The sequence below is a fragment of the Carassius auratus genome, chromosome 2 (genome assembly GCF_003368295.1).
Source record: "Carassius auratus strain Wakin chromosome 2, ASM336829v1, whole genome shotgun sequence".
Lineage (NCBI taxonomy): Eukaryota > Metazoa > Chordata > Actinopteri > Cypriniformes > Cyprinidae > Carassius > Carassius auratus.
The window spans coordinates 14,038,724-14,066,708 of record NC_039244.1 but is presented as its reverse complement, the minus strand read 5'-3'; the positions used below and the strand labels follow the sequence as shown (position 1 = coordinate 14,066,708).

Below are 27,985 nucleotides of genomic sequence, written 5' to 3'. Positions count from 1 at the left end.
GTTTTGTTGCTTTGTCAAAACAAGTCATTAACAACAACAACACAACAGTAATAATACAATACAAATAATAAAATTATTTAGGATATGTGAATACAATATAAATGTAACATTTTATCATACTATACATTTTGTATTATTATTATTCAATTTAGCAGATACAGCATTTGCATAATTGCTTAGTTTTGAGAATGTTTTCGCTGACAAATATTAAAAAGAAACAGTACCGAGAGAGAAAAGTCCTAAGATCGATCGCATCTTTGCTCGATTGCTCTCCCCTCTCTAGATGGACAACATGGCCACGATGTTTTGAGTAATCTCTCTCAGGGTCGTTTGTTTCGGAAAGCTAAACGTAACACTGCAAAACATCGAAACCCTCAAGAGTAATGGGTTTAACACAGAGCAGTGGTGCACCTGAGGGAGGAACCGAAGGATATCATGTCCATGGGGTAAATAACTTCAATTTTGCTGACGTTATTGTTGACATCGAGCAGCTTTGCATGCTAGCTATGCTTTGATGAAGTTCTCATGTCCGCATTGCTTTAGGCTTGGACAGATATGCACTGATGGAAAACTGAGTGTGTGCATTCATGTTTAGATTTATCTACGGCACAAACATCTGTGGAAGCCTTTCAGTGTTTAAAAATGATGCTTGGAAAGTGGCATCTGTCAGAAAATAGTATTTAACAGGTTCTGTTGGGCTGTAACTCGGATAGCTCCGAAAACACCTTATTATTTATTTTAACATTTATGATTTCTTACATTATGTTACATAGTCCTCAATGTGAAAAAGTGTTTTGGAACACTGTCAGGAATCTGATAGCTCCTGGATTTAGGAATAACGTTATTAGGCTAAGCGGAGCCGCCACGTCACTGAATAAACTCATAGCCTGCATCCCAGTGTGCTTACTATCCATCATGAATTCTGTTTTATTGGTAATTTTCACTACTTTTATGGCAGATAGGGTGGATAGTATGTATATTGGGACACATGGCATATTGTCATATATCCATTACGTCAGATTACGTACCATTCGATGGATGTTATTACAATTTCCAGAATACACATCAGTGTGCACAACATAAATGCATTTGAAATTCCTTAACTGAATGGAGTTTGTGCTCTGCAGTGATGAGTTCGTATTGCTTTACAGATTCAAGATGACTCACCGGCAGAGAAAGCTGGGTTGGAACCGTTTTTTGATTTCATCATATCCATTGGTCATAATCGTCTTGTAAGTTTGTAAAGCCTTATTGGTTGTTTCTTGTAATCTAGAACATTTATTCCAAATATTTAAGTCAAGTTTCACACAGGTAATAAACAGAAAATGATTCCATTGAGTTCATAATCAGTGACAGTGGTGTAATAGTTGTCAGCTTGATTAGATTTATATGCACAACAATGTTCTAATTAATATTTTAATGTTTTCTTGTTCTGATTAAATTGTAAAAATTGTAATATGTCCTACAAGTAATGCTGTTTCTGTGTACTGAAGATGTTTTAATGTAATCTCCATCATTAGCTGTATATAATCTACACTGTGTACAATTTAACACATCAATCCGGTAGTGTTTGTGTTGTAGCTAAAAACATGCAACAAATATTTATCTGTTTTAAATGGTTTTCAGTGGTCTGTGACATTCATATAATTGAATATTGGATTGTGGTCATATTATGTTTATGCATAAATAATGTAAACATATTAAAACCAATTGCAATAACCTGAACCCATTATTACACTTGCTAGAAACCTGTGTAAAATAGCATTTTAAATGTTTTGGGGGTAATGTAAGTCACTTATTCAGAATATATACTTCTATATCTCCTGTATTTAAGAGAAGATGAAAGTGCATGTCTTAGTTGAGATTGTGGTTTACATGTAACATGACTGACACCATGTAAATACAGTCACTGTTTCGCTATATGCTATCTGAAACAGAACCAGGAGAATGAAATGCTCAAGGACCTCCTCAAGGCTAATGTGGAGAAACCGGTGAAGATGGAAGTGTATAGCACAAAGACCATGAGGATGCGAGAATTGGAAGTGGTTCCCAGCAACATGTGGGGTGGTCAAGGACTTCTGGGAGCCAGTGTCCGCTTCTGCAGCTTTCAAGGAGCCAATGAAAACGTTTGGCATGTTCTCGTAAGTGATCCTTGCATTTTTCTTTTTTTTTTTTTAGGTACTTCGTCGTCTTTGACAGTTCTCTTTATTTTCTTTGTGTAATTATTTTACTCTGTTTGGTTTTAGGATGTGGAGCCAAATTCACCAGCAGCATTGGCCGGACTCCAGGAGCACTCAGATTTCATTGTTGGAGCTGACCAGGTTCTCCAAGATGTAAGACGTGAATTAAGTCCATAAATGAAGCTTGCTTGTTATTTCTGGAAAAACAAAATATGTGCATGCAAGTTATTCACAATCAAGCAATGGTTTGATTTCCCAACAGTCAGAGGATTTCTTCTCCCTTATTGAAGCCCATGAGGGGAAACCTCTGAAGCTGCTGGTCTACAATACAGAGACCGATAACTGCAGGGAGGTGGTTGTCACACCAAATGGTGCCTGGGGGGGAGAAGGCAGGTAATATCCCAGTTTCAGAAGATATAAATGTAATGAAGTCCTGAATCAGCCATTATTATGAGGAAACAACTCACATTACTGCCTCCTCCAGAGCTTTTGGGGATTGCATTATAATGTTTTTGTCTTTGCAGTCTTGGCTGTGGCATTGGATATGGCTACCTGCACCGAATCCCAGCACGACCTGAAAGCCCAAAATCAGAAAAATTCAGTCCAAAAGCTTCTCCTGTGGCAGGAACGCCAGAGCAAGAGCTTCCTACAAATGGATTCACAGAGGTAGTTTTAAGCGGGACTTTAGTGTGGTCACATTACTTAAAGGGATAGTTTACCCAGAATTCCATTGTGATTTACTTACCTGTATATCTTTCTTTCAATTGTGCAATACAAAACAAAATATTTATTAAAAAGGTCTCAGTTTTTTGGTCCATACAGTGAAAGTAAATGGGATCTGAAATAAAACAGAAGAAAGTAGGGCTGCAAGATTAGGGAGAAAAACACATTTACTTCTGAAACATACTTCTGAAAATCTGATTTGCTGTGCTTGTTTTTAGGTGAGAACAATTCGTCCTAAATTTTATGATTATACAGTGCTTAACAAATGTATTAGATCACCAGCACCCAATGTAAGATTTGTGTCACAGCTAAACAGCCTTAACTAACAGAATTAGCGATTACCAAAATATTTTTTTTTATGTTTCTGTAATAGTTAATAAACCAGTATTTGTAAGCTCCTTGATAACAGGAGTGTTTATAATGCTAAAATATAATTATTGCTGTTAGCCACAAGTTTTTCTAATTTACTATTTTAAAAGAAACCTTACATTAGGTGTTGGTGGTCGAATAAATGTATTAAGCACTGTATATTGTAGGGGAATTTACAGTTAAAACCCAAGGACCAGATATATTTGGCAATGAAGACCAGGAGTCAGAGATGAGTTCCATTAATAATAATAATTTTACTTGAAGAAAATAGTTTGCAATTTCATCAGCAGAAGTCAGCTTCAACACTCTCGAAGGAGTTGGCAGGCCGCCCCCGTACAACTCAAAATCAACCACAGTTATACCCTGACAGAGGATACTAATTGCGTCAATACATAGGTCAACAAAATTCTGATTGGTTCCAAAACCTATATAAACTCTCCAAAGACGTATATCTGATACGCTGGACACTGGCAGTTGATCGTTTGTCCTGGGATTGTCTGAGCTTCTCCCTGTACAGACAGATACTAACACACATACACAGAGAACTTATCTAAAATTCAAGGCTTTCTAGCACTGGCAAGTGTCTTATCATTACGGTTATATACACACACATAATATGTGGACATTAATCTTGAGGAAAAGAAATACAGCACACATAAGGTTACACATTTCACTCTTGCTATAACTTGATCAATAGTCACACAAGAAATCATGTAATAATATAATTAATATCAGTATGAAGGAACTCGGCATCCACTCCTTCAATATCAATATGGCTAAATAATAATATTGCTAAATAAAAACAGAAAAAGTACTAAAAGACTAAATAACAAATATTACTTTTGTAATATTTCATTGTAAAATAAAAAAAAAATCAAGTATTTAAGGAAAATAATATAATATTTTTTTTATCTTATATTGTAACAGTAATATTACAGTGCTAATATTTATGGAACTAATTTTGCATTTATTATAAATATATAATTTTTTTTTGGGGGGGGGGTTCTATTTAGATTAATTGAGCACCCCTAGAAGAAAGAAGTGCAAACAGGTTTAGAATGATGTGAGGGTGTGTAAATGCTCACAGCATGTTCGACTATACCAGTAAATGTTTTGTGTATGTACATAACTTGTTTTAAAAATGTGCTTACAACAGTGCTTCTGAAATGTATATCCTCAGGTGTCCTTAATGGCGTCCAGTCAGTCAATGAGTGGCTTCGATCTTGACACCCCACTGCCACCTCCCATTCAGAGAGTCATGGATCCTGGTAAGGCATTGAAAAATGTGCTTCATCTAGAACAAGAAGCATGAAAAGACATTGTAATGTATCAAAGCAATGGTTCCTCCAGGTTTCTTGGATCAGTCAGAAGTGGTCATGATGAATTCGGAGGTGTCAGACATAGCAGACCGACTGGACCTATCCACTTCTTCCATTGACATGACAAACACATCCCTAGCTGTCCGAGAGGACATTGACGTATCAGGTGTCGGTGAGTCCTCCTTGCTACATTAAGGAGAACAGAATTCAATCTGTGAGTCAAAGTCTAGTTCGTAAAGTGTGCAAAATGTCTGTCTTTGCAGAGGAGCTTCAAGATATGGGGGTTTCTAGTCATAACCCTGAGGAACAAAATACAGAGGACTATCCTGCTGTGGATTTCCGTGGATTTCAATCACCTTCAGATTTTTCTCTTCCCCTTTCTCACCCACACGCTCTTCTCCCAAATCTGCCTCTCGATCATAGCTTGCCGACAGACATGGCATATTTGGTCAATTCTTCAATCCCATCTCTCGACTCTTCTGTGCCTCCCATAGACATCTCTTCCCTGCTCATTGACCCCGCCGCCCTTCATCTCGAGTCATCTGCCCCACCTGCAGAGTATCCCGTGCAACCCAACGAGTCCTCACCCTTCTCCTCTGAAAGTGATGGTGTCAATCAGGGTGTTTCTGATGAGCCACAGTCTCAAAAGAGCAGCTTGTCTGAGGACAGAGCAGAGGCCGTATCCTCTGACCCGATGTCTTTTGATTCCCATAATGCACGTGTCAAAGATGAAGCTGTTTCTCAGTAGTGACACTACCAAGTACTACCTTGTGTCTTGTTTACGCAGTTGCACAAAAATCATCGAGCGTGTGTTTCTTAATGGATTTGTTACTGTTAGGACCTGGTGTGTTTTTTAAACGGTTGTGTGCAATTTACGTTTTATATTGCATTTTGGTTAGCATCTAGTAGTGATGATGATGGTAGGCTGTTGGAATGTGTGTAGGCCGTTGTTTTAAATTGTGTAGATATTAATTTAGAAGATAATGTTTTATGTTACTACATTTAAACCTTTTTATTTAGCTTGATTTATTAAAACTGCTTATATTCTTCTACCAGTTTAGCCCAAGCCCCCCCCCCCCCCCCCCCCCCCCCCCCTCCAAAAAACCTCAAACCTTTATTTAATTGACAGTTTGTTCTATATTTGTAGTATTTATTTAGCTATGGCACAAACACTCATGGGTTACTGTGTTAAATTAAACCGTGTAGACTATAGAGCTAATGTTAGAATATACTCAAGGATCATTAGAACACTGACAAAATCATTCTGTCTAGAAAAAGCATTTCATGTTTTTGTCTAACTTTGTTGTTACATATAATATTTTAGAACCTGTTAGGGTTTTATTGATTTAGTGATTTAGTGTGTTTTGGGGATGTTTAAGCAAAGTACACATTTTTTAATGCTGGACAAGAGTTTTTTTGTATTTGTTTAGTTTTGCGAACTAAAATCTTCCTGGTTAATTTGATTTTTAAAATTATTTTGATGTGACAATTTTTAACAGAAATATTTAATTGAAATGTTTGCAACTTAGTCTTCATTTATAGTGATTTATGTGTACTTTAGGATTAAAAAAGAATGCTATATTTATTATTAAAGCAACACTAGAGGAATGTTGCCACAGTAAAATTTGCTTTTCATGTCATTTATTGATCTATGCAAATACAGATATTGTATAAATGCCAATGGATTTTCTGTGGTATTAATATTGAGTATAATCATCATTGCCACATTTTAAGAATAGTTTCATACACAGGACTTTATTTTTTCTGTTTTGATGATGGGAGGAGCTAAATAGTACAATACCTCTTTGATCTTAAGTCTAAGGTCTTTGTCATTATTATTTGTTAAGTGAATTTCAGTTATGAACAAAGACTTTATACATGTCTATACAGGCAAATTGATTCCTGATGACATCTCTTTGCATTAACGTGTTCATGGTATATCAGAGACAATGTTTTTAAATATGACTTTAAAATTTGATTTAAACAGAAAAGGTCCTACTGTACCCACATATACTGTATTTTTGGGGTTTCTGGGAAAATATCAGATTGAAAAACATTGCAACCATCCAAAGCAATAAAATATACAAAACAGAAATTGTTAGTTGTGATTGTATTTTGTCTTGTAACCTGATGTAGGTAATCATTTACTTACCCTTATGTCTTTCCAAACTTAGTGACTTACCTTCTGCAGCCAAGCTATGATGGCTTTTCCTTTCCACCATATGAACAAAGACTTATCAAAATAACTTATTTTATGTTTTACACAGAAATTACGTTAAAAGATTTAAGGGGTGAGTAAATGATAGCCATAAATTCGTGCTTACTGGCCAACTGAGTGAGGTAAGCTATATTAAAGTGGCTTTTAGTTTTCTCACAACAATGGTTGTGTGAAAGGAAACGAAGAGCTCTGAAGAAAACGCACAATAGCAGGTTATGGATGAACGACTAGCTGTTTACATGTGTGATCAGTCAAAGGTTTAGGTTACTTGTGTGCAATTAGCCTGACAGCAATGAAAACAGTAGAAGAGAGATTCACAAACGTGTCTTTGTGATGTGAGGTCATGTGATGTCATCCTCATGGCTGTATAATGGGCTATGTAGAGGACGTCGGAGAGTCCAAAGCCACAGCTCGAGCGCTGCATGAGAGTTTAATAATGTTCCAGTGCAGGACATGTGGATCAACAACCCACTGTTTAAAAGAACGACCATCCCCTCTGTCGAGCAGCTTCAGTGACCTCTGCCCGTCTCCTGCGTCCGGCCTCCTCATCACACTTTTATTTGCTGAGGTGAGTAACACAGCATTGTGTTTAATTTTATTTTAGAGTTTACAAAAACGTTAGTTATAAACTTTGTTGTAGGACTATTTTTGTTTATCATTCACATTTTGTTGTCATGCATCTCCTGCCCATTCAGTCTCTGTGCCTTACAACATTTTCCACACGCAGACACAGTGTACATGTAGCACACAACATTGTTTATTGTTCTCGTCCAGGACTCAGACAAGAAGCTCTTTGTAGTTTTTTTTCCATGATATCAGATGCAGTCTTCATCTGTCACAAAAAAACCCCCGAATAATGTTAAAATATATGGTTTTTACTTTAAAGGACACAGAGAAAAAAGGTTTGACACTGTTATAGTCCTTTATTTTGATTGACTATTTGTGCAGTGGTTAATCTTGTGTTATGTGATGTGAAGTGAAATGGATCAATATTTTCAGTAGTTTCTGTTTTTAATTATTGTAAACAGCTGTCTCAATAGTACTGAACATGCATCGACTGGCTAGACTGGAAAAACACAAGTGTCTGTTTCACACACGAGGCAAAATAGAAGAGAACCCAACACAAGGAGTCTCATGATCTGAACAAATTTTTCCCCTCTTTTCACAATAAATTTGTTAGTTGCAGCTTGCGTTTATTACCTTGCTCTTCCATGCAAATGAACCCAGTTGATTACTTTTGCACACATGAGACTTTATTTATAAAACTATCTCTTCATTCGCAGACAGTTGCTGAAAAAAAGTACTGTTGGTACTTTGAAGGAGATTATCCTGTGTACTTCGTGTAAGTATAGTAGAATTGAATTGGGCTGTTGTTGTGGTTTTATGGAAGGAAACAAGAAGCTAGAAAACCAGGACCCAGACTCCCCCAATCTTTACTAACTTCACCCCTTTCTACTTTGTTCTCAATAGTTTAAACAGAATGGTGGTTAGAGAATTTATTCAGATGCACAGTGGAAAAAAGAGAATTCCTTAGCTCAGAAACTTTCCCCCCTTTTTTAATGGTTTCAATAAGAGTCATTTATCACAAGTGCTCCTGTACAGCCAGCCGCTGACATACGCCACAGGAGGTGAGCTATACAAACTGTTCAGTCTTTACACCAATAGCACAGATATATTCTCCTGCAGCCACAGTAGACACTACATCACGCTTCTTAATTACATTTAATTCAAAAGAACACATTCATCAAGTTTGCTTTTACGTCACAAGTCATTTGTGCGACTCCAAATACTAGGCTTTATCTTTAAATAGTTTCTGAATGAAAACTGTAAAGTAACTACAAATCTGACAGAGTGGGTAGTACCCAAAAACTGTACTTATAGAAATATTTTTGCTCAAGTAAAAGTGAATATACTAGTCTGATGGTTCATCATGTGACACACAACAGCCACAACAGCATATTGGCAAATTATTATTATTAAGCATTATTATTATTTTTTTTTATTTTAATTAGAAATATTCCCAGACGTATGAACTATATCATGAAATATCTCGATTCTCACCTTCATAGATTGTTAGATCAAGGGTGTCGAACTCAGTCCCTGGAGGGCCACAGTCCTGCACAGTTTAGATATAACCCTAATTAAACACACCTGATCCAGCTAATCTAATCATTTAGGGATATATGACAACTACTTGACATGTGTCCTGGAGCAGGGTTAGAACTAAACTCTACAGGGCTACAGCCCTTCAGTAACTCAGTTTGCCCCCCCCCCCCCCCCCTGTGTTAGATAGTATGAGATGGTCAAAGTAGCCTAATAATGTAATCTACTAACCATGAATAAAAACCTGTTTAATTAAGTAACAGATGGGTGTCATGCCATAACATATTTTTTATACGACTGACTTTATATTAAATGTGAATTTAACATTGAAAGTTAAGGTGATATAAAAAACGGCTACTAATCTTTCATTGTACAGAAAGAGAGCATTATCAAAGAACATTTTTGCTAACAGTCTAGAGTTCAATCACTCTCAAAAACTCCCATTAAAATAACTGAAACTGTTAACACTGAAATCAATTTCATATTTACAGATACACACACACACATCTACAACTTGTTGTTTCTGACGAGAGAATTCACCAGAAAGAGGTATTCAGTCAGCGAGCGAGTGAAGGAAGTGCCGGCATTTTAGCGATGACTCATCGGAAACACCTCTGATTGGCTACTGCATTCATAAACTCAACAGAATATTGTGTGATTGGTTATAGCGCTGTAAAAACGCACCTGTCTCTGGCTCAGTGCCAGGCACAGAAATCTTTTGTAACATTCTAAATGTCTTACTGACACTTTTGACCAATTTACTGCATCTTTGCTGACCCCAAACTTCTGAAGGACGAATATGTCTGTCGGTGTCATAGATGCAAGACATATGAGGACTGCTGTGGCACACAATGCTGTGTTCGAGACCTTTCCGTTCAGAGAATATGGTATTTCTGGTGAGTCACTTGTTAGAAGTTCTTTTTCATTTTGAAGGTTTTTTTAAAATACTTTTTTTTTTTTTCGGAAAGTAGAGAAAAACCCATCCATTCCTTAAACCGTTGTGTCCTATGCAAGTTTGCAAAGAAGCCACTGTGCCACTCTCTCGGGAGTCGGGAACCATTCAAGTGATTTCATGGGCTGTTTTTGATTGATCTGTAGGCTGCTGCTGATAATTGGCATTTTGTGCTGCTGCAGTACTGGGTACTTCATTCGCAGACGTGTCCACCCTTACCCTCCACCCGAGGGACCTGATTTTAATGTGTCCTTTACCAGACACCCCAACATAGCACCAGGTAATCTCTTCCTCTGCGCTTGTCTTGCATACAGCGCTCATGTGGTCTCACCATCTCTGTGTGTATGTCATCTCTGTGTGTTGGTAGGGTTGCGTCAGGCTGGCTTTCACAATTATGGAGACTCTGAGACTGCAGTCCTCTCCACCGTCTACCCAGCGCAGACCCACCCCGGTCACATGACTGCAGTGTATTCAGCCCTGCCGCCCTACTACAGCCAGCCCCCTCCTTCATATGATCGGGTCATGCAGGACTCGCAGAAGAAAGAAACAGACTCTTAGCACAGTGATTTGTTCTTATTCAAACTGTGAGGGTTAACGAAAGAAAGAAACAGAAGAAGCTCAATAACTCAGGCATGACTGGAAGTAAACAAACTTACAAACCGGAGCAGAAGAATGAGTACAAAAACTAAAAAAAGTTAAAGATGTTGAAACGCCTCCATCTTTCTCTCAGCATACAAGACTGCTGGCGGCCTACGGTTCCTCATCTGTGGTCGCAGAAAGTGCACTTATGTTTTCAATGTCAGGACTGAAGGATATGTTTATAAGCATAACAGGTTATACATAAGCTTTCACATTAGGGCCAGGGATTATAGTTGATCAGTTTATGGGATTTGTTTTATACTTTTATATCGTTCGCTTCTAAAAATATTTTCATCTGTAAAAATGATCAACCATTTTTATTTCTTCAGACATAAAGGGTATTAAACACTTCCTGAATGTCTACTAAATGTTATTGATTAAAATCCACTGAATAATACAACTTTTTTTATATCAAACTCATCACCCATAACCTTAATAAAGTAAAAAACAATTTTTAAAAAAAATCCTTTTAAAACGTATTTCTGTCTTTGCCTGTTTTACATGTTAACCTTATTTAATAGTTTTTTTTAATTATACATTTTTAAATGATTTAATAAATATATTTATATAGAATATTTAATATATTGGATTTTATTGAATTGAGATGTGCTGACTATGGAGGCTGTTTGAGTGTAATGAACTCATTGAGATGTTCTAGAAGCCAGTTCCAGGTGATTTGAGCTTTGTGATGTGGCTGCTTCGCCGCTGTTCTCCACTGTTCTCCACTGTTCTCCAAGGCATGCACATGGTCAGCAGAGATACTCAGGTAATCTTTGACATTTAAACAATATTCAAATGGTACTAAGGAGCACAAGTGTACCAAGAAAAATATCCTCTACACATAACACCAGGCAGAATGGTTATGTGCTTTCATGTTGTTTATGCCAGATTCTGACCACACCATCTGAATATCACAGCAGAAATCAAGACTCATCAGACCAGGTGACCTTTTTCTAGTCTTCTATTGTCCAATTTTGTCGAGCCTGTGCTAACTGTAGGCTCAGTTTCCTGTTCTTATCTTACAGGAGTGCCGGGTGCTGCTAAAACACATCTGCTTCAAGGTTTGATGTGTTCAAGGATGCTCTTCTGCATGCAGGTACATCAGTTTAACGAGTGGTTATTTGAGTTTGAGCATTCTCACTCACAGAACTGCCTCTCACTGGACATTTTCTCTGTTTATTAGACCATTCACTAAAAAACCCTGGTAATGGTCATGCATGGAAATTCCCGGAAGTTTCTGAAATAACTAGATCTTTGCGTTAATGGGATGTTTTTAAATGTTTTTGTTTTATATACAGATATACATGCAACGAAAGGTGAACTGATATAATCCTTCTTTGTAAATCAAACCTAGCAGAGATTTTACATATTTGGAACAAGTTTTGGTACAGCTTTGTTTTATATATTAGTATTATTTAGAAATAATAGTAATAAAATATAATAGTATTAAAATTGTGTTAAGTAATATATTCTTTAGTATATTAGTTTTATTTAAAACATAATAAAATATTCTTACCTAATATAAATAAATGATTAATATTTAATATATTTGTATTACTCAAAACATTAAATATCTTCACTCATGTCATACATAAATATGTCGATTTGTATTTTTTTATTTATTTAAAGTTTACTTTACATTGTCAACAGTTCATTACCACCACAAGGGTGCGCTATAAAGTAATAATCTCCAGTGGACTCGACCTCTTTATTTTAAGGTCTAGGCTCTAATAATACAGGTCCGTCTCAATAAATTAGAATGTCATGGAAAAATTCATTTATTTCAGTGAATCAACTCAAATTGTGAAACTTGTGTAATAAATAAATTCAATGCACAAAGACAGAAGTAGTTTAAGTCTTTGGTTCTTTTAATTGTGATGATTTTGGCTGATCTCAACAAATTAGAATATTTTATAAGACCAATAACAAATGTACATGTACATGCTCTAGTTACTGCCTCAATTCCGCGTGGCAAGGCAGCTCATCTGTATTTTTTGGTCTTGTTTCTCATTTTCCTCTTGACAATACGGGTACTGTGAGTTTGCTGGCCAGAGACGCAAAACAGTGTTGTGATCTTTGTTTAGAACTATTTTCGTTAGCAAAATAGAGCAAAAACAAGCAATATTATGTCTAAAATGTAAGTCACTAAGTTAACTAGGCCTATAGAATTTATGCAATTACAATTACAATTTATGCCTGGAATACTGAGTTTAATAGACTAATAAATCAATGTGTGTGCGCTCTGTGTATGTCTGTGTATTTGGTTATATAGCCTACTTGATAACATCAGATTGCACATCATTACAACAACACTTACCATATTATCACAGATGATGCTGTATCGTACACCCCTGACTCAACTTGAGTGGAAAATAAAATTATCCACGGTTTTGCACGCGAGCAAAGGTGTTTTTAGGAGTCTAACTTGCAAATGCCAGACCACTGATTCGTCAAACCTACTTACCTGCAGTCTGTGTTCTGACTATTTTGTAGTAAGTAATGAATATACTTCGGAGAAATGTTTCAGAGTAAAAGTATTTATTTTAATTAGGAAATGTAGTGGAGTAAAAGTAAAAGTTGGCTAAGATATAAAAACTCAAGTAAAGTACAGATACTTTAAACTACTTAAAATACTTAAGTACTGTAAATAAGTATTTTTACTTCGTTAAATTACACCACTGCCTGACCCCAGCCTCAGTCCATTCAGTCCATCCAAATCCACTCAAATTCTTGAATCGATTTTGCTTGACAATCCTCATAAGGCTGCGGTTCTCCCAGTTGGTTGTGCATCTTTTTCTTCCACACTTTTTCCTTCATCTCAACTTTCTGTTAACATGCTTGGATACAGCACTCTGTGAACAGCCAGCTTCTTTGGCTATGAATGTTTCTGGCTCCTTGTGAAGGGTGTCAAAGGTTGTCTTCCGGACAACTGTCAGATCAGCAGTCTTCCCCATGATTGTGTAGCCTAGTGAACCAAACTGAGAGACCATTTTGAAGGCTCAGGAAACCTCTGCAGGTGTTTTGATATGTCAGCATATTCTAAGTTGTTGATAGTCAATTGGTGGGTTTTTGTTAAATGTGAGCCAAAATCATCACAATTAATAGAACCAAAGACTTAAACTACTTCAGTCTGTGTGCATTGAATTTATTTAATGAATTAGAATGTTGAGGAAAATTCCTTTATTTCAGTGATTCAACTCAAATTCTGAAACTCGTGTAGCTTTCCGTTAGCTTTCTTTGGAAAAAAAACTGCAAGGATTTTCATTCTCTTCAAGGCATTGTACACCCTCGTGTCTGTAGTGGCAGACATTTCTTATGCAACTTTTCAGTCTAGACTTTATTATTTTATATTTCTTTCACAGAGAACAATAATTCAACAATTTATTCATTTGTTCCTGCAATACGGAATTAATAATTTCTATTTGACTTAATTGATAAAAAAACAGTACAATGTCTAGCTTGTATCTTTAAGTGCATTAGAGTGTAGGAAAAAAAAGGAAAGAACGCTTCAAACCACTCTTCCTGTCTGCATCACTGAAACAGAGAGAACAAAATTTGTTTGACCTCCAGCTCCTTTCTCTAATTTATAATGCAAACTTCATAAAAGTTTGAGCGCAACCGAGCCAGATGTCCACAGTCCAGAATGTGGATGAATTCAATCTCTTCACTTTCTAAACACATACAGCACACACATTAAAGACGGCTCTGGGAACAGACAGCGTGAAATAGATCTTAAATCAACAAATGTTCTAGATGAACAATGAATAAAATGTTCAAATAATTTATTAAAAGCATTGTACTGTTCTTATTTACCTGCTTGTCACTGCAATTGATATCTTTCATTTGAGTTAAAGTTTTTTTTTTTGTACATATGTAAGTTTCCAGAGAACAGAAAAGAAAAATAGATATATACAGTATTCAGGAAGTGTAGGCAAGTGAAAGCACGTCCTCAGTTTGTGGAACACGAGGCAACATCATTGACTCGCACAGTGAAATATTAAGTGTCCTCAGGGATTAAATGAACTTGTCTAGATGTTTACAGTGTCGCGTATATTTTTAAGACACATGATGGTCAAATTTCCTCTCTAATCAGTTTTTCAAACCTGCCGTTTCCTTTGCCTGAGACCCATTTGTTCTGCTCCTGCAGTCTCCCCTCACCTGATTGTTGTGTTGTGTTGAGTTAGAAGCAGCAGGTGGACTTTGACATGTTGTGAAGAAAGAACAGATGAGTTGGTAGATTTCCAGAGCACCAGAGAACCCTTAAATACATTTATACTATTATCTCAGTTTTTTTTTTCAGAATTCTTTGAGGAATACAAACAATAGCATTTATTACAAGAATTTACATTACAAATTTACTGCTACTGATTAATTTATTCCTTTCAAACTTTTGTGTAGGAATGTGTGCTTCTATTCAGCGATCTGTTAGAGAAGAAACATTTAGGCAAAAATCTAAATGGACATCTATAAAAATCTATTGTTGATTTTCATAAATAAAACTACAGACATCCACACAAGAACATTGAAGAGACAATGTGTTGCACTTAAGCTGAAGTACAACCAACTTTCAAGAAATACACCAAATTCTCCAAGGTAAAATAAGTACCTATTTATTAACATGGATTTCATATTTATAAGTTTAACAACAGAAAAAAGACATATCCACTATAATCTGAGCACTCATCTTCTCATCCATTAACAGTGATCCATCTCAATCTGATCCGTGAACACTACTGTAAATGACAATGTGACACTAGAAGAACATAAGACTCAAAAGTCTTTCTCATTTGCAGAGATTGCCAAGTGTTTCAAATATAATGGAGAACACTAGAATACATAATTGACAGTTCCTTGAAAGACACAAACAAAACAAACATTTTTTACTATGAAAGCACTTTGTACAAATCAACGTCACTTCTAAATGAACAAACCTTCCTGTACACTGAGGTAAATGATCACACGGTCCAAAGAGGTATGCGTTTGAGATGAATTTCTTTTTAGTTTTGCACTGTAGTGTTGGTTCAGCTTTTTAAAGGAGCTTCACTGAATCTGAATATCAAAACAACAACCTTGGAATGAACGAAGATTAAGAGAGGTATGACCTTCAAATAGTTACGAATACAGATTCATTCTGGATTTCAGGGGCTGGAAATCGAGGCACTTGTTTTGCATCATGCACTGGAAAACACAGTGAGATTGCATATCTTAGCGTAAGTGTTCTTGGCTGCATCCCACATCATTTCCTGCCCTTTTGAGCAGGGACTTATTGATTCATCGAGTTAATGCCAATGTGGGTTACAGAAGAGTGTGGCGCTATTGTAGTGTGACCCTCTCTTTAAGCTCGGATCGAAAATACAGAATGTTCAACATGACACCAAAGTGTCTCCTATTCATATATATGTAAAAAAAAATATGTACGCTGACTCTTAAGATATAGTAAATGACATCAAATGAAAAAAAAAAAAAAATCTTAAGACATTATCTGAGCTGGTGAGGTTTGTGGATACCTAGAGAAACCCACCTAGAGAATTTGTTTGACTGGAACGTACTGAATGCTGCTGGTGATTTTTGGCATTGGGTTTATAACAAAAATGAAAATTAAAAAATTCTGAAAAAAAAAAATTAAAATTCTGTCATCAGTTACTCATTCCAAACCTCTATAACTTTTATTTATCTTTGAAACACAAATTAGGATATTTGAAATTAAATTAAATAGCATTTAGTCCACTGAAAGTTCATTTAACCATAACTTTGATGCTAGAAGAAGCACATAGACATTTTATGAAACATTTTGGTTACACAGACTTTCAAAGCAGGGACTGTAATCTCTCAGATTTCATTAAAAATGATGAACAAAAGTCTCATTAGTTTGAAATGACATGACAGTGAGTAATTGATGACGATATTTGTCATTTTTGGCGAAGTATTCCATTAAAGTAGCTCGGTTCACATCTACACATGCTCATCTTCACAGAGTGTCTCTGGCACACAGAGATTTCCACCAGACTTGACTGTTTAAAACACCCCAGAAGATTTTTCAGCTGTCCAAATAAAAACAGATTTCTTCAAAATGTCTTGAGACGGTCTAAAAAGGTTTTGAGATCAAAGAACGAGTTTGATGAGGGACATAAAGCACATTCGCTGACTCTGAGTGCAGTTAGCCTGCAGCTATGAAATACAAAAAATCAGTAATCAAAGGAGCACTTATTGTTGCTTAGCTTGACCAAATACAGAGTTACACATCCACAGGATACAGTACATTGCGGCTCAAAGACTGTTGCACAACTATACGCATGAGGTCACAATCAGAATGGCGTCTTGTACTGATCAGAATAAATCCAGCTCCATATAAAACAGCACGTACAGCGAAACTAGTAAGACTGAAGAACTTGACCAGAAGAACATGCTCAGACTATATGCACAGAGCAAAATACAATACATAGGTCTTAGTTAGCATCTTTCTGGGCTACATGTGTCCATATTCTCTTAAAAGCCTCAAGGTGCATGAACAGAAACTGTAATGATGTACTGAAGAATAATATAATCAGATCTTCCATCTGTTCAAATGTGTATCAAAGCATACTCATCCTTATTACATTAACGCAGATGTTCTGTAGCTAAGTTGGCCTTTTTACAAATGGGTCTTAATGACTAACCCAGTTTTCCAGACCTAGAAAGATCCTTTTTACCAAATATGGTGACACTTACTGGGACAAAACACTGTAGCAAGTCAATATGAATAGTTTGTGTTTCTGTGTACATCTTTACGTGAATATATGAGCATACACATATACACAAGCAAGTCGACTCAGGCTATATACAGAAATAAACCCAAAAAGGCTCAAGTCCGGCTTGCAAAGCAAATCATTGACACCGAATGGCTATCTGTGGTTAGTTGTTTGGCCACTCACTCACCAGATGAAGCATGGCTGGTAAAGGTTGTTTGAGGTGGTCTTGCATGATGAGGATGTCTACAGGGAACAGCACCAATCGCTTCTGGTCTCTCGAGATCCCTGATTGAAGTAAACCTCCACAGCGGATGTAGGTCCCTCGCTGTCCTCTCTAGATGAGTGGAGGGAGTGGATAGGCAGTGTAAAGATAAAGAGAGGTTTGCTCTAGATCTTGATGCCCTCTTGTTGACTGAGCTGGGATAGAGACTTCTTCACACGCAGAGCGGTGAGGCGAGCACCTCCGTTGGCGTACCAGCATTCCCTCATGACTTTTGCCATCACACGCAGGGCCTGCAGGCAAGAAGACGGATATAATATATATACACAGATATAATTGCTATGCTATACACTTCCCTTACCATCCTTCCGCTTTGGCACTCTCTTGTAAACAAACCCAGAGAAAATGACTGTTAAATCTACTAAGCATATTTCTGTCACCCATCAATTATAATCTATTCAGCATCAGTGACAGTCGGTAAATCTTTTTGTACGTTCATATACATCAGATATCAGGCACACATACATATTCTTACAAAATCACTACAGAATCACTACAGTGACAGTTGGAACAAAAATGCAACTAGTAAAGCACTCTAGTTTATGTAAATTATATTTTCAGAATGAATATACTATAAAACACAGCAGTCTCTTTTGATAAAGCTCAAGTAAGAAGCTATAAATTTAATGAACTTAAGTGGTCACCTTTCAAAGAATGCTGTAAATTGTCAACTCATGTCTTCTGGCTCCTGAACCTTAAAAGAGCCACTGATTCAGTGTTATGATCCTACATTCATTACTTTGCCAAACTTAAGCATTCATTTAACTACTTAAGGTCGTATAGATACACACACACCCACACAAATACATATATATATATATATATATATATATATATATATTTGTATTAGCTAAGGTTAAGCTAAAAGAACTCATTGCATTTAGTCGCTTCTGAAAACCCTCAACATTTAGTTGGGTTTGTTTTCAATGTAGGACATTTAATGCAGAGAGCATGAATTATCTGCTGTGGCCTTCTCTCGTCCTTTTCATCAAACATCACTGTCTAGACAGCTCTCAACAGGTGAACTCCGAGTTTGATAAGCTTTTGAAACGTATGAACTTTCTGAAAGTAATCCACCTGAATCAGCTCTTTGAGAGAGTGAGGTGAGCCGGTTCTTTGGGTCAGATCAGGACTGAATGTCAGGGTGTCATCATCCTTACACTGTTTGTATATGACAGAGACAACAAGAGCACTCAGCTTTAGCAGTTAATTATAGCCATATAGTTGCACCTCCAGAAGAAGTTAGTCCCACACTATATGTCAGGGTTCTCTCACTTCAGTCTGGAATTAATCATGGTTTTGTGACAGAGCCCTGACTCTCTCCTCATGTCATTGTTTTCATGTGAGTGCGATACTTTGAGACTGCTCGAGCCGTGTGCTCTTGTCAGTGTGTCCTGTTTCATGTTGGAGCGTGGTGTTCAGATCCCGGCACTCATGTCTTGCTGAGTTTCGGTTTCGTGTCAGGGACCGGACACTCGCGCTCCATGTTCTGTGTAGTTGTGGTAGCGAGCGGTCTCAACTGTTGTCTTGTATTGTGCTTTCTTGTTCTATTTTGTATTGTGCTGTTGCACGCAGCTTGGTTTTCACTGGCTGTGTGCTGTCTAGTTCGAACACATGGCTTGTGATTGGTTTGCTGGCCATGTGCTTGTTTTTGTTTTGTGTGAGCATATGGTTTTTGTCTTTGTTCCGGTGTGCCATGTGCTCTTGTCAATTGTCTTGACCCAACCCTTCTTGTCACCTGATTATTGATGTAATTTTCCCCACATGTGTTCCCTCGGTACCCTCCTCATTAACTCCCTATTTATTGTCCTTGTGTTTGCAGTCTGGCTGCTAGTTTGTCATCAAACATTTGTCTGTGCTAATCGTGCCTTGCCTTGCTAGTCAAGTTTTGTTTGTTTCCTGTTCATGCTGTTCTTGAAAAGGTAAAAAGGGAGTTGTTTTACATGACCAATAAGGAATTTTAACCAAAAGTATGCTGCAGACAGTTCATAAAGACCCTAAAGAATCATATCAACTTGTGGAAAATAGGCATCCGATGTCCCCTTTAAAAGCAGTGCTTTCTCTTTAAAGGGGGGGTGAAATGCTCATTTTCACTCAATCTCCTCTTAATCTTGAGTACCTATAGAGTAGTACTGCATCCTTCATAATTCCAAAAAGTCTTTAGTTTTATTATATAGAAGAATAGTCTGTGCAGATTTTTCCCGGAAAAACACGAGCCGCTGGAGGCGTGACGTGTGGGCGGAGCTAAAGAATCACGAGCGCGAGTAGGCTTTTGCGTTGAGAGCGCTTGGAAGTTGTGACATTACCGTGAGGAAAACCATCATCCAAAACAAACCATGGCTAACAGTCAGATTCAGCTGTTTATTTATGATCCAGAATCAGATCCAGAGGCTGAAATTGAAAGAAAGCGGCAGCAGCAATGACTACAACAACGTCTCTATGTGGTATGTATTGAAACTGTATATATTTGCTTAGCAGTTTTGGAAAGTGACTAAGTTCCACTTTATGTCGTCTTTTTTTTTTCTTTAAAGGTGTACAAGGTGCACTTGATGTGCTTACGCGCCGATAGCTAAGTTAACAACACAGAAATGTTTGAAGCAGTTTTACTCACCGCCTGCGGTTCCAACACACAATCGTGACACTTTTTCGTTGGGACTGCATTATCCTTAAGAAATAAATGATACGCAAATCCGGCGTCAAACTGGGCCTTGTTTGTAAAACAAGCATCTTCGAAATGCAGGGAACAAACAAAAACACTTGCACAACTCCGTTGATGCTCTGTAAAATTAAACTCCGTCCACTGGTCCCTTAGTCCCTTTGGTAATCTGTGAAGGGTTGTCTTGCCCTGGCAACCAAAAACACACTTCTTTTGTGACAATTCGGTCTCTCGCTCTGATCAGTGAATGTCTCGTCTCTGCTCCACGGGAGCGCGCGCTCTTCCGGCAGAAGTGCCTTAGGACCCATATAAGGACATTCCGCTCCATCTAACGTCACACAGAGCCATGCTCGAAAAAAACCTTTCCGAAACTTGTGACAAACAGAAATACTCCTTCAAACATACAACTTAATTTTTGAAACTTTGTCCATGTTTAGCATGGGAATCCAACTCTTTAACAGTGTAAAAAACTCAGTATGCATGAAATAGCATTTCACCCCCCCTTTAAAACCTGATGCACACGATGTGGATCTGAAACACGTGATTTTCTCCCAACTCTTTACGGCCGTTTAGAACTTCTACGTTTTTAGGATTTATAACTCATTTAAGACCGTGTTCACAAGGTCAATCGGCAAAACTGTGCATTTTGACGTAATTGTGTGTTTTTATCCGTTAAAGCACTACTGGCACACTACTGCATACAGCTGAATGCACAGACTTTCAAAAAATACTCCATTTGACAATCATCTTCGTTCAGTTTCTGCGCTATTTCTTGTCAGAAGTTACGACCGATAACATTGCCTTTATGCTCGTTTAAACTAGAGTTGTGGTTATCTCATAACAGGACTCTCAAGTGATATCAAAAGTTTGGAGTTAGATCACATCTGTTAGAGGAGGAGCCCCTCAGCCCTGCCTAATTCAGAAGCCACACTGCTCTTATAGATTCACATCTATATATTTTTTTTAACTTGAGCCAATAGTTTTTTATTTTTCATTGGCTCAAGTAAAAAAAATATATAGATGTGAATCATTACCCTATTTTCTTTCTTTTTTTTTTTTTTAATTGGATGAATGAAACATTTTGCATCTTTATTTTATTCGCACCAACATTATTTGATTTTAATATTTTGGAATAATGTATTTATATGTATAATACATTTATTTAGACTCACTGGTAAAGACCTTTTTTTAATTTTAAAAACAAATTAAAAAACTAAAACAAATACTGAATGCTGATTAAGAAACATCTTATTGAATGTGTGTTGATTGTGTTGTTTGGATTGTAGAACTATGCAGTTATTGCCTTTAATTTCACATGATTACAGTTAATCTTTTCATTTAAGACCAGTTCTATGTAGTTTCAACCCAATTCAAAAACAAAAGCTAAATGCTGATTTCTGTACCATCTACAGTATGTTTGTTGAATGTAGGCTCCTTACTGTGCAGTTACTGCCGTTAATTTCAGATCGTAACATCAAAATGCTAAAGAAAAAAAAAAGAAGGATCTTTACAGCATTCATCAGATCTTGCTGTTACAACTCATCCAACACACATCGTGTATATGAGCGTCCATGTTGCCTATTAATGAACATGCTTGCAGCACAGCAGGATCATGCAATTTACAAAGATATAACCTTCTAATTTCTGACTGGCCGGTAAGTGGCATTTAACTTTGAAATTTATTGTACATAGCGGGTCATGTTATCCATTACTTCTCAGAGTGAGAAATACAAGGTGTGACATGTGAGCGTGTGAACTGGTTGAATGTGTATCTCATGGTGGAATGCTTGAGACCCCCTCACACAAGCGCTTAATGGCATTGCAGTCTCCGTAGATTGTTGTTGTTGTGTCTATTCCTTTTCTTTTTTTAGCTGTGAAACAATGGCCTGGGCTAGTGTTGCCACCTTGTGGACAAACTTATTAGTGAAAAAACAATTCAAGGCATATGTGTGCATGTGCGACCTGTGTGAACTCTTCGCTAGGCCCACATTAAGATGTTTGGCTTGCCAGATTGGGCCCAGGGGCCACCAAATTGAATAGTCGTGCTTTTGGGGGGCTCCGATCACGATCAGCCGATCGTTAATGCGCATCTCGTCAGTAAAGCCGGTTTTCTAATCAGCGGTTAATTCCATCAGGTGCGTGATTTCACATAGAGCAGCTGTTACTACACAGAGCCATTGTTAACTGAGAAGATGCGCCAAAAAAATGAAAATGAAGTGGATTTGCGCATCTTCTCTATTAACAACGGCTCTGTGTAGTAACAGCTGCTCTATGTGAAATCACGCACCTGATGGAATTAACTGCTGATTAGAAAACCGGCTTTACTGACGAGATGCGCATAACTATCGGCCGATCGTGATCGGAGCACCCCTATCGTGCTTTATACTCTCGTAATAATGTTAAAACTTCAGCAACAGAGCTGTAATCGGGCCTTAAAAGTTAGGCCCGACAGGACCCGAGCCCAACAAGTACATTTTGATTGACAGCTTTTTAAAAGCCCGACATTATTCAAATGTGTGCACGTACATAGCTCTTTTGCCTTTTGTCAAGAATGAGTCATTTATACATGTTTTAACAATTTATTCATGACTAACGTATTTTATAGGCCACTTGGAAGTTGGAACAAAGAAATAAAATAAGTCCTCTGTAACATCGTAACATCTCAGCACTCTAAATGGGCCAAGGCATAGGCTCATTTAGTCTATAAATAGCCCAACGCACCAATAAAAACAAGTCTTTCTTAACAAATGATATTAAGATGGGTATTTTTCAATAACGAAATTAAGATAAAGGCTCGGCCGGATTTGCAAAGTGGAGAGCAAGCCCGAGCCTGTGTAAAATTATATAAATTAAGTCCAAAACCGACCGAACCCGTCGGGTCCCATCAGGTCCAGTCGGGTTCGGGCAAAGATCTTCAGCTCTATACAGCAACTGCCAACTGGATGGCTGCGCTGACTGGCCAGATTACATCATGTGTCTTTTATGTGTGGTGAAGTATTTTTAAAAAACAATTTAATGTGAGCTTACAGTAGGGCTATGCAATGAATCAGACAAAAAGATTCACAAAACAGTCCTTGAATTTGCATATGAGTTAGCAGTTTGAATCAGACTCACTGTGAATCATTCAAAGCCCTTACCAGGTTTACAGCTGACTCCCTCACTGAACCAAGAGTCATTTTTACATTCAGAAACGTTACTATGATGAAAATTTTGAGACTTACATCAGTTTATTTACTGATTAGTTCTAATCTAATTAAAGAGACATATTCACACGTATTGTTACTGTTAACTAAAACTGAAACTATTTTTTTTTTTATTGTTGAAATAAAGCTATATTAAAATATAAATACTAGAAGCAGGGAATGAAGTATAAATATTAGGGATGGGAAACTAATCAAATTTTAGTTTCAGTTTAGATTTTGGATTCCAACATTTATGAAAATGTGCTAATCAAGCTGAAATGATCATCAGCCGTGTTTCCACTGTCGGGCTAAAACCGGGTGTGCTAGTGCGTGCCAGGGCCAGTCATGTTTCCACTGTCACTTCCGGGGCTTGATCGTACCCCACCGGGGCTTCCTCGGGGCCAATGGCCAGGGTTTTTTGGCCCCACGAAAACCTTGGGCCAAAGCGGGCCAGCTGGGGCTAGAGGAGGGGTTATGAACAAAGGCGGAGTTTCACCACGCCCGGAGAGAGCATCAGCACCGCGGAACATTTCAGAAAGATAACAACTTACACCAGCATTAAAAACTTTAGTTGAGCTCAAAACTCACTTTCAGTCAGCATTGAGTGTTTGAAATAACTTGATCCGAAGTGGATTATGATCCCCATACAAAGCAGAAATATTTATAAGCAATACAAAAGACTATGCACGCTAGGCATTTTCAGCTCTGCATAGCCTATGTCATAAAAATACAATATTTTTTGTTTTCGTTCAGGAGCTTTCATAAAAATATAGAAATGATCATTCTTTCTAAATGTGATGTATATAGGCTACTGTGTCTACAAATAAACAGAAACAGACTCGACTGAATGAGCAGGTTATGTTCATATCGCTATTTCTCTGTGACTAATTTTCAGTCCTGATGAATTAATTAATTATGATCAGTGTAGGTTATCACTTATTGTAGTAAAACATCAATGCTTTTGGATTTAAATATTTAACAAAGCATGCAAAAAAACGGCCGCTTTTATCGTCTTCGTTTTGGGAGCGTGCTAGTTCCAGTGACTTATCTCTTATAAGTCTTCTGATAACTTCTCTTTGATGGTGAAATGATGGGGGTTGCATGACGTTACTCTGTGTAAAGGGCAGGTTTTAGTGAAGCGCAGCCGAGCTTCTGGCCCGATGCTGGAAACAGATCTGATGGCATTCAGTGTGAAGATTTGAAAAAAATCAGAAACTCAGACAGGGGCCAAACACTTATTACACATAAACTCACTAAACTCTAACTCACAGCATATTCAATCCAGCACGTCAGCTGAGGTCTAAACTAATAAGAATGTAGCACTGATCTGCTTTTCCTCCGAAAACCACTTACAAAATGTGAAAATCAGAGAACGGTCATTTAATATTGGGCAGGACTATCATCAGATGTGTCTTTTACATCGGCAAGCTGTGATAGCTCTGCAGAAACATAGTTAGATTAGAGGCTTTTTATGACTGGAAATCGGATTTAATCAAATCTTCCCTTTCACATCAGTGAAGAGCACTTCAAGATAAAGCAAAAAAAAGAGTGGTGCCTTTACTTACACTGAGAACAAATGACTGAAGAAATGAGAGGAAAAGCAGTTTAATGGAGATCAAAAAGATGAAAATGGGCAGTTTTGGATAAATGGTTCATCTAAAAACAAAATCATCATCAAAAAAAAAAAAAAAGGAAAAAAAAGGAATAAACCTGAAAGAGCACTCACCTCGCAGCTCTGCCACCTGTTAGGGATGTTGGCACGAAGCTTTTGGTCACACACTACCCGCTTCATGTCCTCTATAGACGGATCAGACGGTACAAGGTCATAGTAGGGGAGCTGGTAGTCCTCATGGATGCCTGACCGGAAAATTTAGCCCACAAGAACATATTCATTTATGCTGTTACAATAAAAGATTATAATTTCTAAGAATATTGTACACATATGGGATTAGTTATAATACATTGTAAAATATGATACATGAATTATTAATTAAAAAGAAAATCTGGTAATTTGCATTGTTTTAATGCAATTGTTTTTAAATTAAACTACAATAAAAAAAAAAAAAAAGATTTTTCAGTAGTGGTCTGAAACTTCAGGCCCCAACATGAATCACTAAACTAGTTGCACTAGGGATGCACCGATATTAACATTTTGGCCGATACCGATAACCAATAATTATTTATATGTGAAAGCCGATAACCAGAAAGGTTAAATCCAAATCCAAATTTTTGTATAACTTTTGAGATTACAAAAACGTCCCACCATTAAAAGCCATGTGCCAAACACTTCAAAATAAATCACACATATACAGTACAGCAGCCTAGTTTGAACTGCAGTGTAAGTTTTTAAATTAATGTTACACTCCTACGCTCTTGGCTTTTCCCATAACAACGCGCTAAATCATGGCAAATAAATCCCCAAAATTAACATCTTTTTATCATGGTAATGTTCTCTTTATAATGCTATGTATACAACATTCCCAATTATAGTTATGAAATGTTGTGTACTGCTGAAGCTGAAGAGCTGAATGAACACCGGCAAACTGAAGAGCTTTCCTAGCAGCTTATCAGATATTTATACAATATAGACATTATATTACATCTAATATATACACAACATTTGAGTATAATAGTGTTCTCATTATTGTTTTATATATATATATATATATATATATATATATATATATATATATATATATATATATATATATATATATATATATATTAGGGCTGTCAAAAATAGTGCGTTAACGACGTTAATTAGTTGTTTGTCGTTAATTAAGTCAAATTTTTTAACGCATTTCACGCATGCGCAGTGTGACAAATTATTCAGGTCACGAAAGTCTCGTAGCTCTCTGAATTCTCAGGATAGTAAAAGACAGCTGCGAGCGCCGTGACGAAAACACCGAAGAAGCTTAAGGTTTTACCCCAGTTACTCTCAAATACATTCATGCCAAGCTCGAAAAACAGAGACGACTTTGGTAGTTGATACGCTGGAGCTTCTTCCTGTTATAGCGTCCTGTGTTTCACACTGTGCATGCGCAGAACGCCTACATGCAATGCAGCGAAAATTACAGCTGTTTGGGAAAGCATATGCATTTTTACTTGGTTTTACTGGCACTTGAAGCCTTCAGAACGTGAAAATATCGATCCTAAAGTATTGTGGCAGAGCAAATGAACACCTCCCAAAAACAAGAGTGCCCAGAGTGCTGCTTATGTGATGGTGGCGCGGCGCATGTTGGTGTTTCTGAGTTCATTCTTTCGAGTTTCTCTATGCATAATTTCATAGATATGTGGCTATATTTAACCACTGGTTCACCTAAAACTCTTACACTATCTGTAGTTAAATGGCATGGTTTGATATAGTGCTCAGGTAAATTTGATCTAAGTAAATGTTAAACTTTTGAAATTCAGAAAAAAAGAACCACATATTGATGAATCAATACAGATACAATATTGTATCTGTGTCCTGTTATTTATCTTTTGGTATGCATTTCAGAAAAAAAATGGTTAGGATTCAGGTGTAATTGCAAATAGTGATTAATCATGATTAATCCACTGAAAATTCTGATTAATTTGATTAAATATTTTAATCATTTGACAGCCCTAATATATATATATATATATATATACATATATATATACACACACACACACACACACACACATAAAATACACACAATATTATAATGTATAATTGCACAAAAGACTGCAAGTGCACAAGCAAACTTAACTGTGGTAGCCATTAATGTGTAGCTCCATTGTGAATGTGCTCTTCCCGAAACAACGCACTTAAACAAGATTATTTTACAATGTAGTCATTAATATTTTATGTAGCCTTTATCTGACTTCCTCTGCACATGCTACACTTAACTGTAATGTCATTTTCAAAGTGATTCCAATCATATTTTTAGCAATTCAAAACCATCATGGTGAACAGTGAGCATCTGAAGTGTCTCTGAAGGAAATAATGCATTATTTATCGGCTTTAATATATTGGACAAATTTTCTTATCGGGTCGATAAAAATAACATTTATAAGCCAAATTGTGATATGGTGGCTGATATATCGTGCATCCCTAAGTCGCACTGTTGCAATATACATAGAGATAACAATGCACTCATATCAATAGCATCATTATACAACTCAACAAGCAGGAAGACAAATAAAGACATAAATCAGTCATTGGCATCATCTTTTTTTTTCACAGTACCTCCAATTGAACACCGGCGAGCAATTTCCCAAAACACCAGACCCAAGGCATAGATGTCTGCTCTTTTAAAAGACTCAAAGTGCTTCATGTTAATAGAGTCATCCAGCACCTCAGGGGCCATATACCTGTGAACATGACAGATGACATTAGAAATCCCTTATTTACACCCATCACACATCAAAACATTCATTGGGTAAAGGTTTGCTTGTTTTGATAATCTTTACAGAGCATGCCAGAGGATTTAACTTTTTTAGTACAATGTGCTCCAAAAATGCCATGACACTGCCAAGGATTTTTATCTATCGTTTTTCTTCAAGAAATTATGTGATTAAATAATATTAAAAACTGTGGAAACAGGGAAACCTAATAAAGGAAATAAGGGTTTAGTCAAATGAATAGAGACACATCTCATTACGAAGAGAT

General features: G+C 37.0%; 3 protein-coding genes and 1 long non-coding RNA gene across 4 annotated transcripts in view; 3 read left to right on the top strand and 1 right to left on the bottom strand.

The window, feature by feature from the left end:
* Positions 1–257: 257 nt before the first annotated feature.
* LOC113116710 (Golgi reassembly-stacking protein 1) lies at positions 258–5,667 on the top strand. Its single transcript, XM_026285028.1, has 9 exons — positions 258–446; positions 1,152–1,232; positions 1,938–2,141; positions 2,247–2,333; positions 2,443–2,573; positions 2,705–2,846; positions 4,453–4,540; positions 4,623–4,763; positions 4,855–5,667. Exons 1-9 carry the CDS (start codon positions 384–386, stop codon positions 5,337–5,339), a joined length of 1,422 nt encoding a protein of 473 aa, XP_026140813.1. The 5' UTR covers positions 258–383; the 3' UTR covers positions 5,340–5,667.
* Positions 5,668–7,184: 1,517 nt separating this feature from the next.
* Positions 7,185–10,988, top strand: LOC113110745 (vesicular, overexpressed in cancer, prosurvival protein 1-like). The gene is made up of 5 exons (XM_026274906.1): positions 7,185–7,377; positions 8,093–8,151; positions 9,731–9,808; positions 10,011–10,144; positions 10,232–10,988. The coding sequence occupies exons 1-5, from the start codon at positions 7,246–7,248 to the stop codon at positions 10,420–10,422; spliced, it is 594 nt and encodes a 197-aa protein (XP_026130691.1). The 5' UTR covers positions 7,185–7,245; the 3' UTR covers positions 10,423–10,988.
* A 97-nt stretch (positions 10,989–11,085) lies between these two features.
* LOC113110740 (uncharacterized) lies at positions 11,086–11,812 on the top strand. Its single transcript, XR_003293195.1, has 4 exons — positions 11,086–11,269; positions 11,392–11,445; positions 11,529–11,599; positions 11,687–11,812. It is a non-coding gene; the product is annotated as an uncharacterized LOC113110740 (long non-coding RNA).
* A 3,285-nt stretch (positions 11,813–15,097) lies between these two features.
* LOC113116701 (TGF-beta receptor type-1-like) overlaps positions 15,098–27,985 on the bottom strand; it is a 32,777-nt gene continuing 19,889 nt past the window's right edge. Inside the window, exons 7-9 of the mRNA XM_026285016.1 lie at positions 27,563–27,687; positions 25,076–25,206; positions 15,098–17,744 (exon numbers count right to left, since the gene is read on the bottom strand). Of these exons, the coding sequence (XP_026140801.1) occupies positions 17,619–17,744; positions 25,076–25,206; positions 27,563–27,687 (382 nt within the window). The 3' untranslated portion in view covers positions 15,098–17,618. The remainder of the gene's footprint in view (positions 17,745–25,075; positions 25,207–27,562; positions 27,688–27,985) is intronic.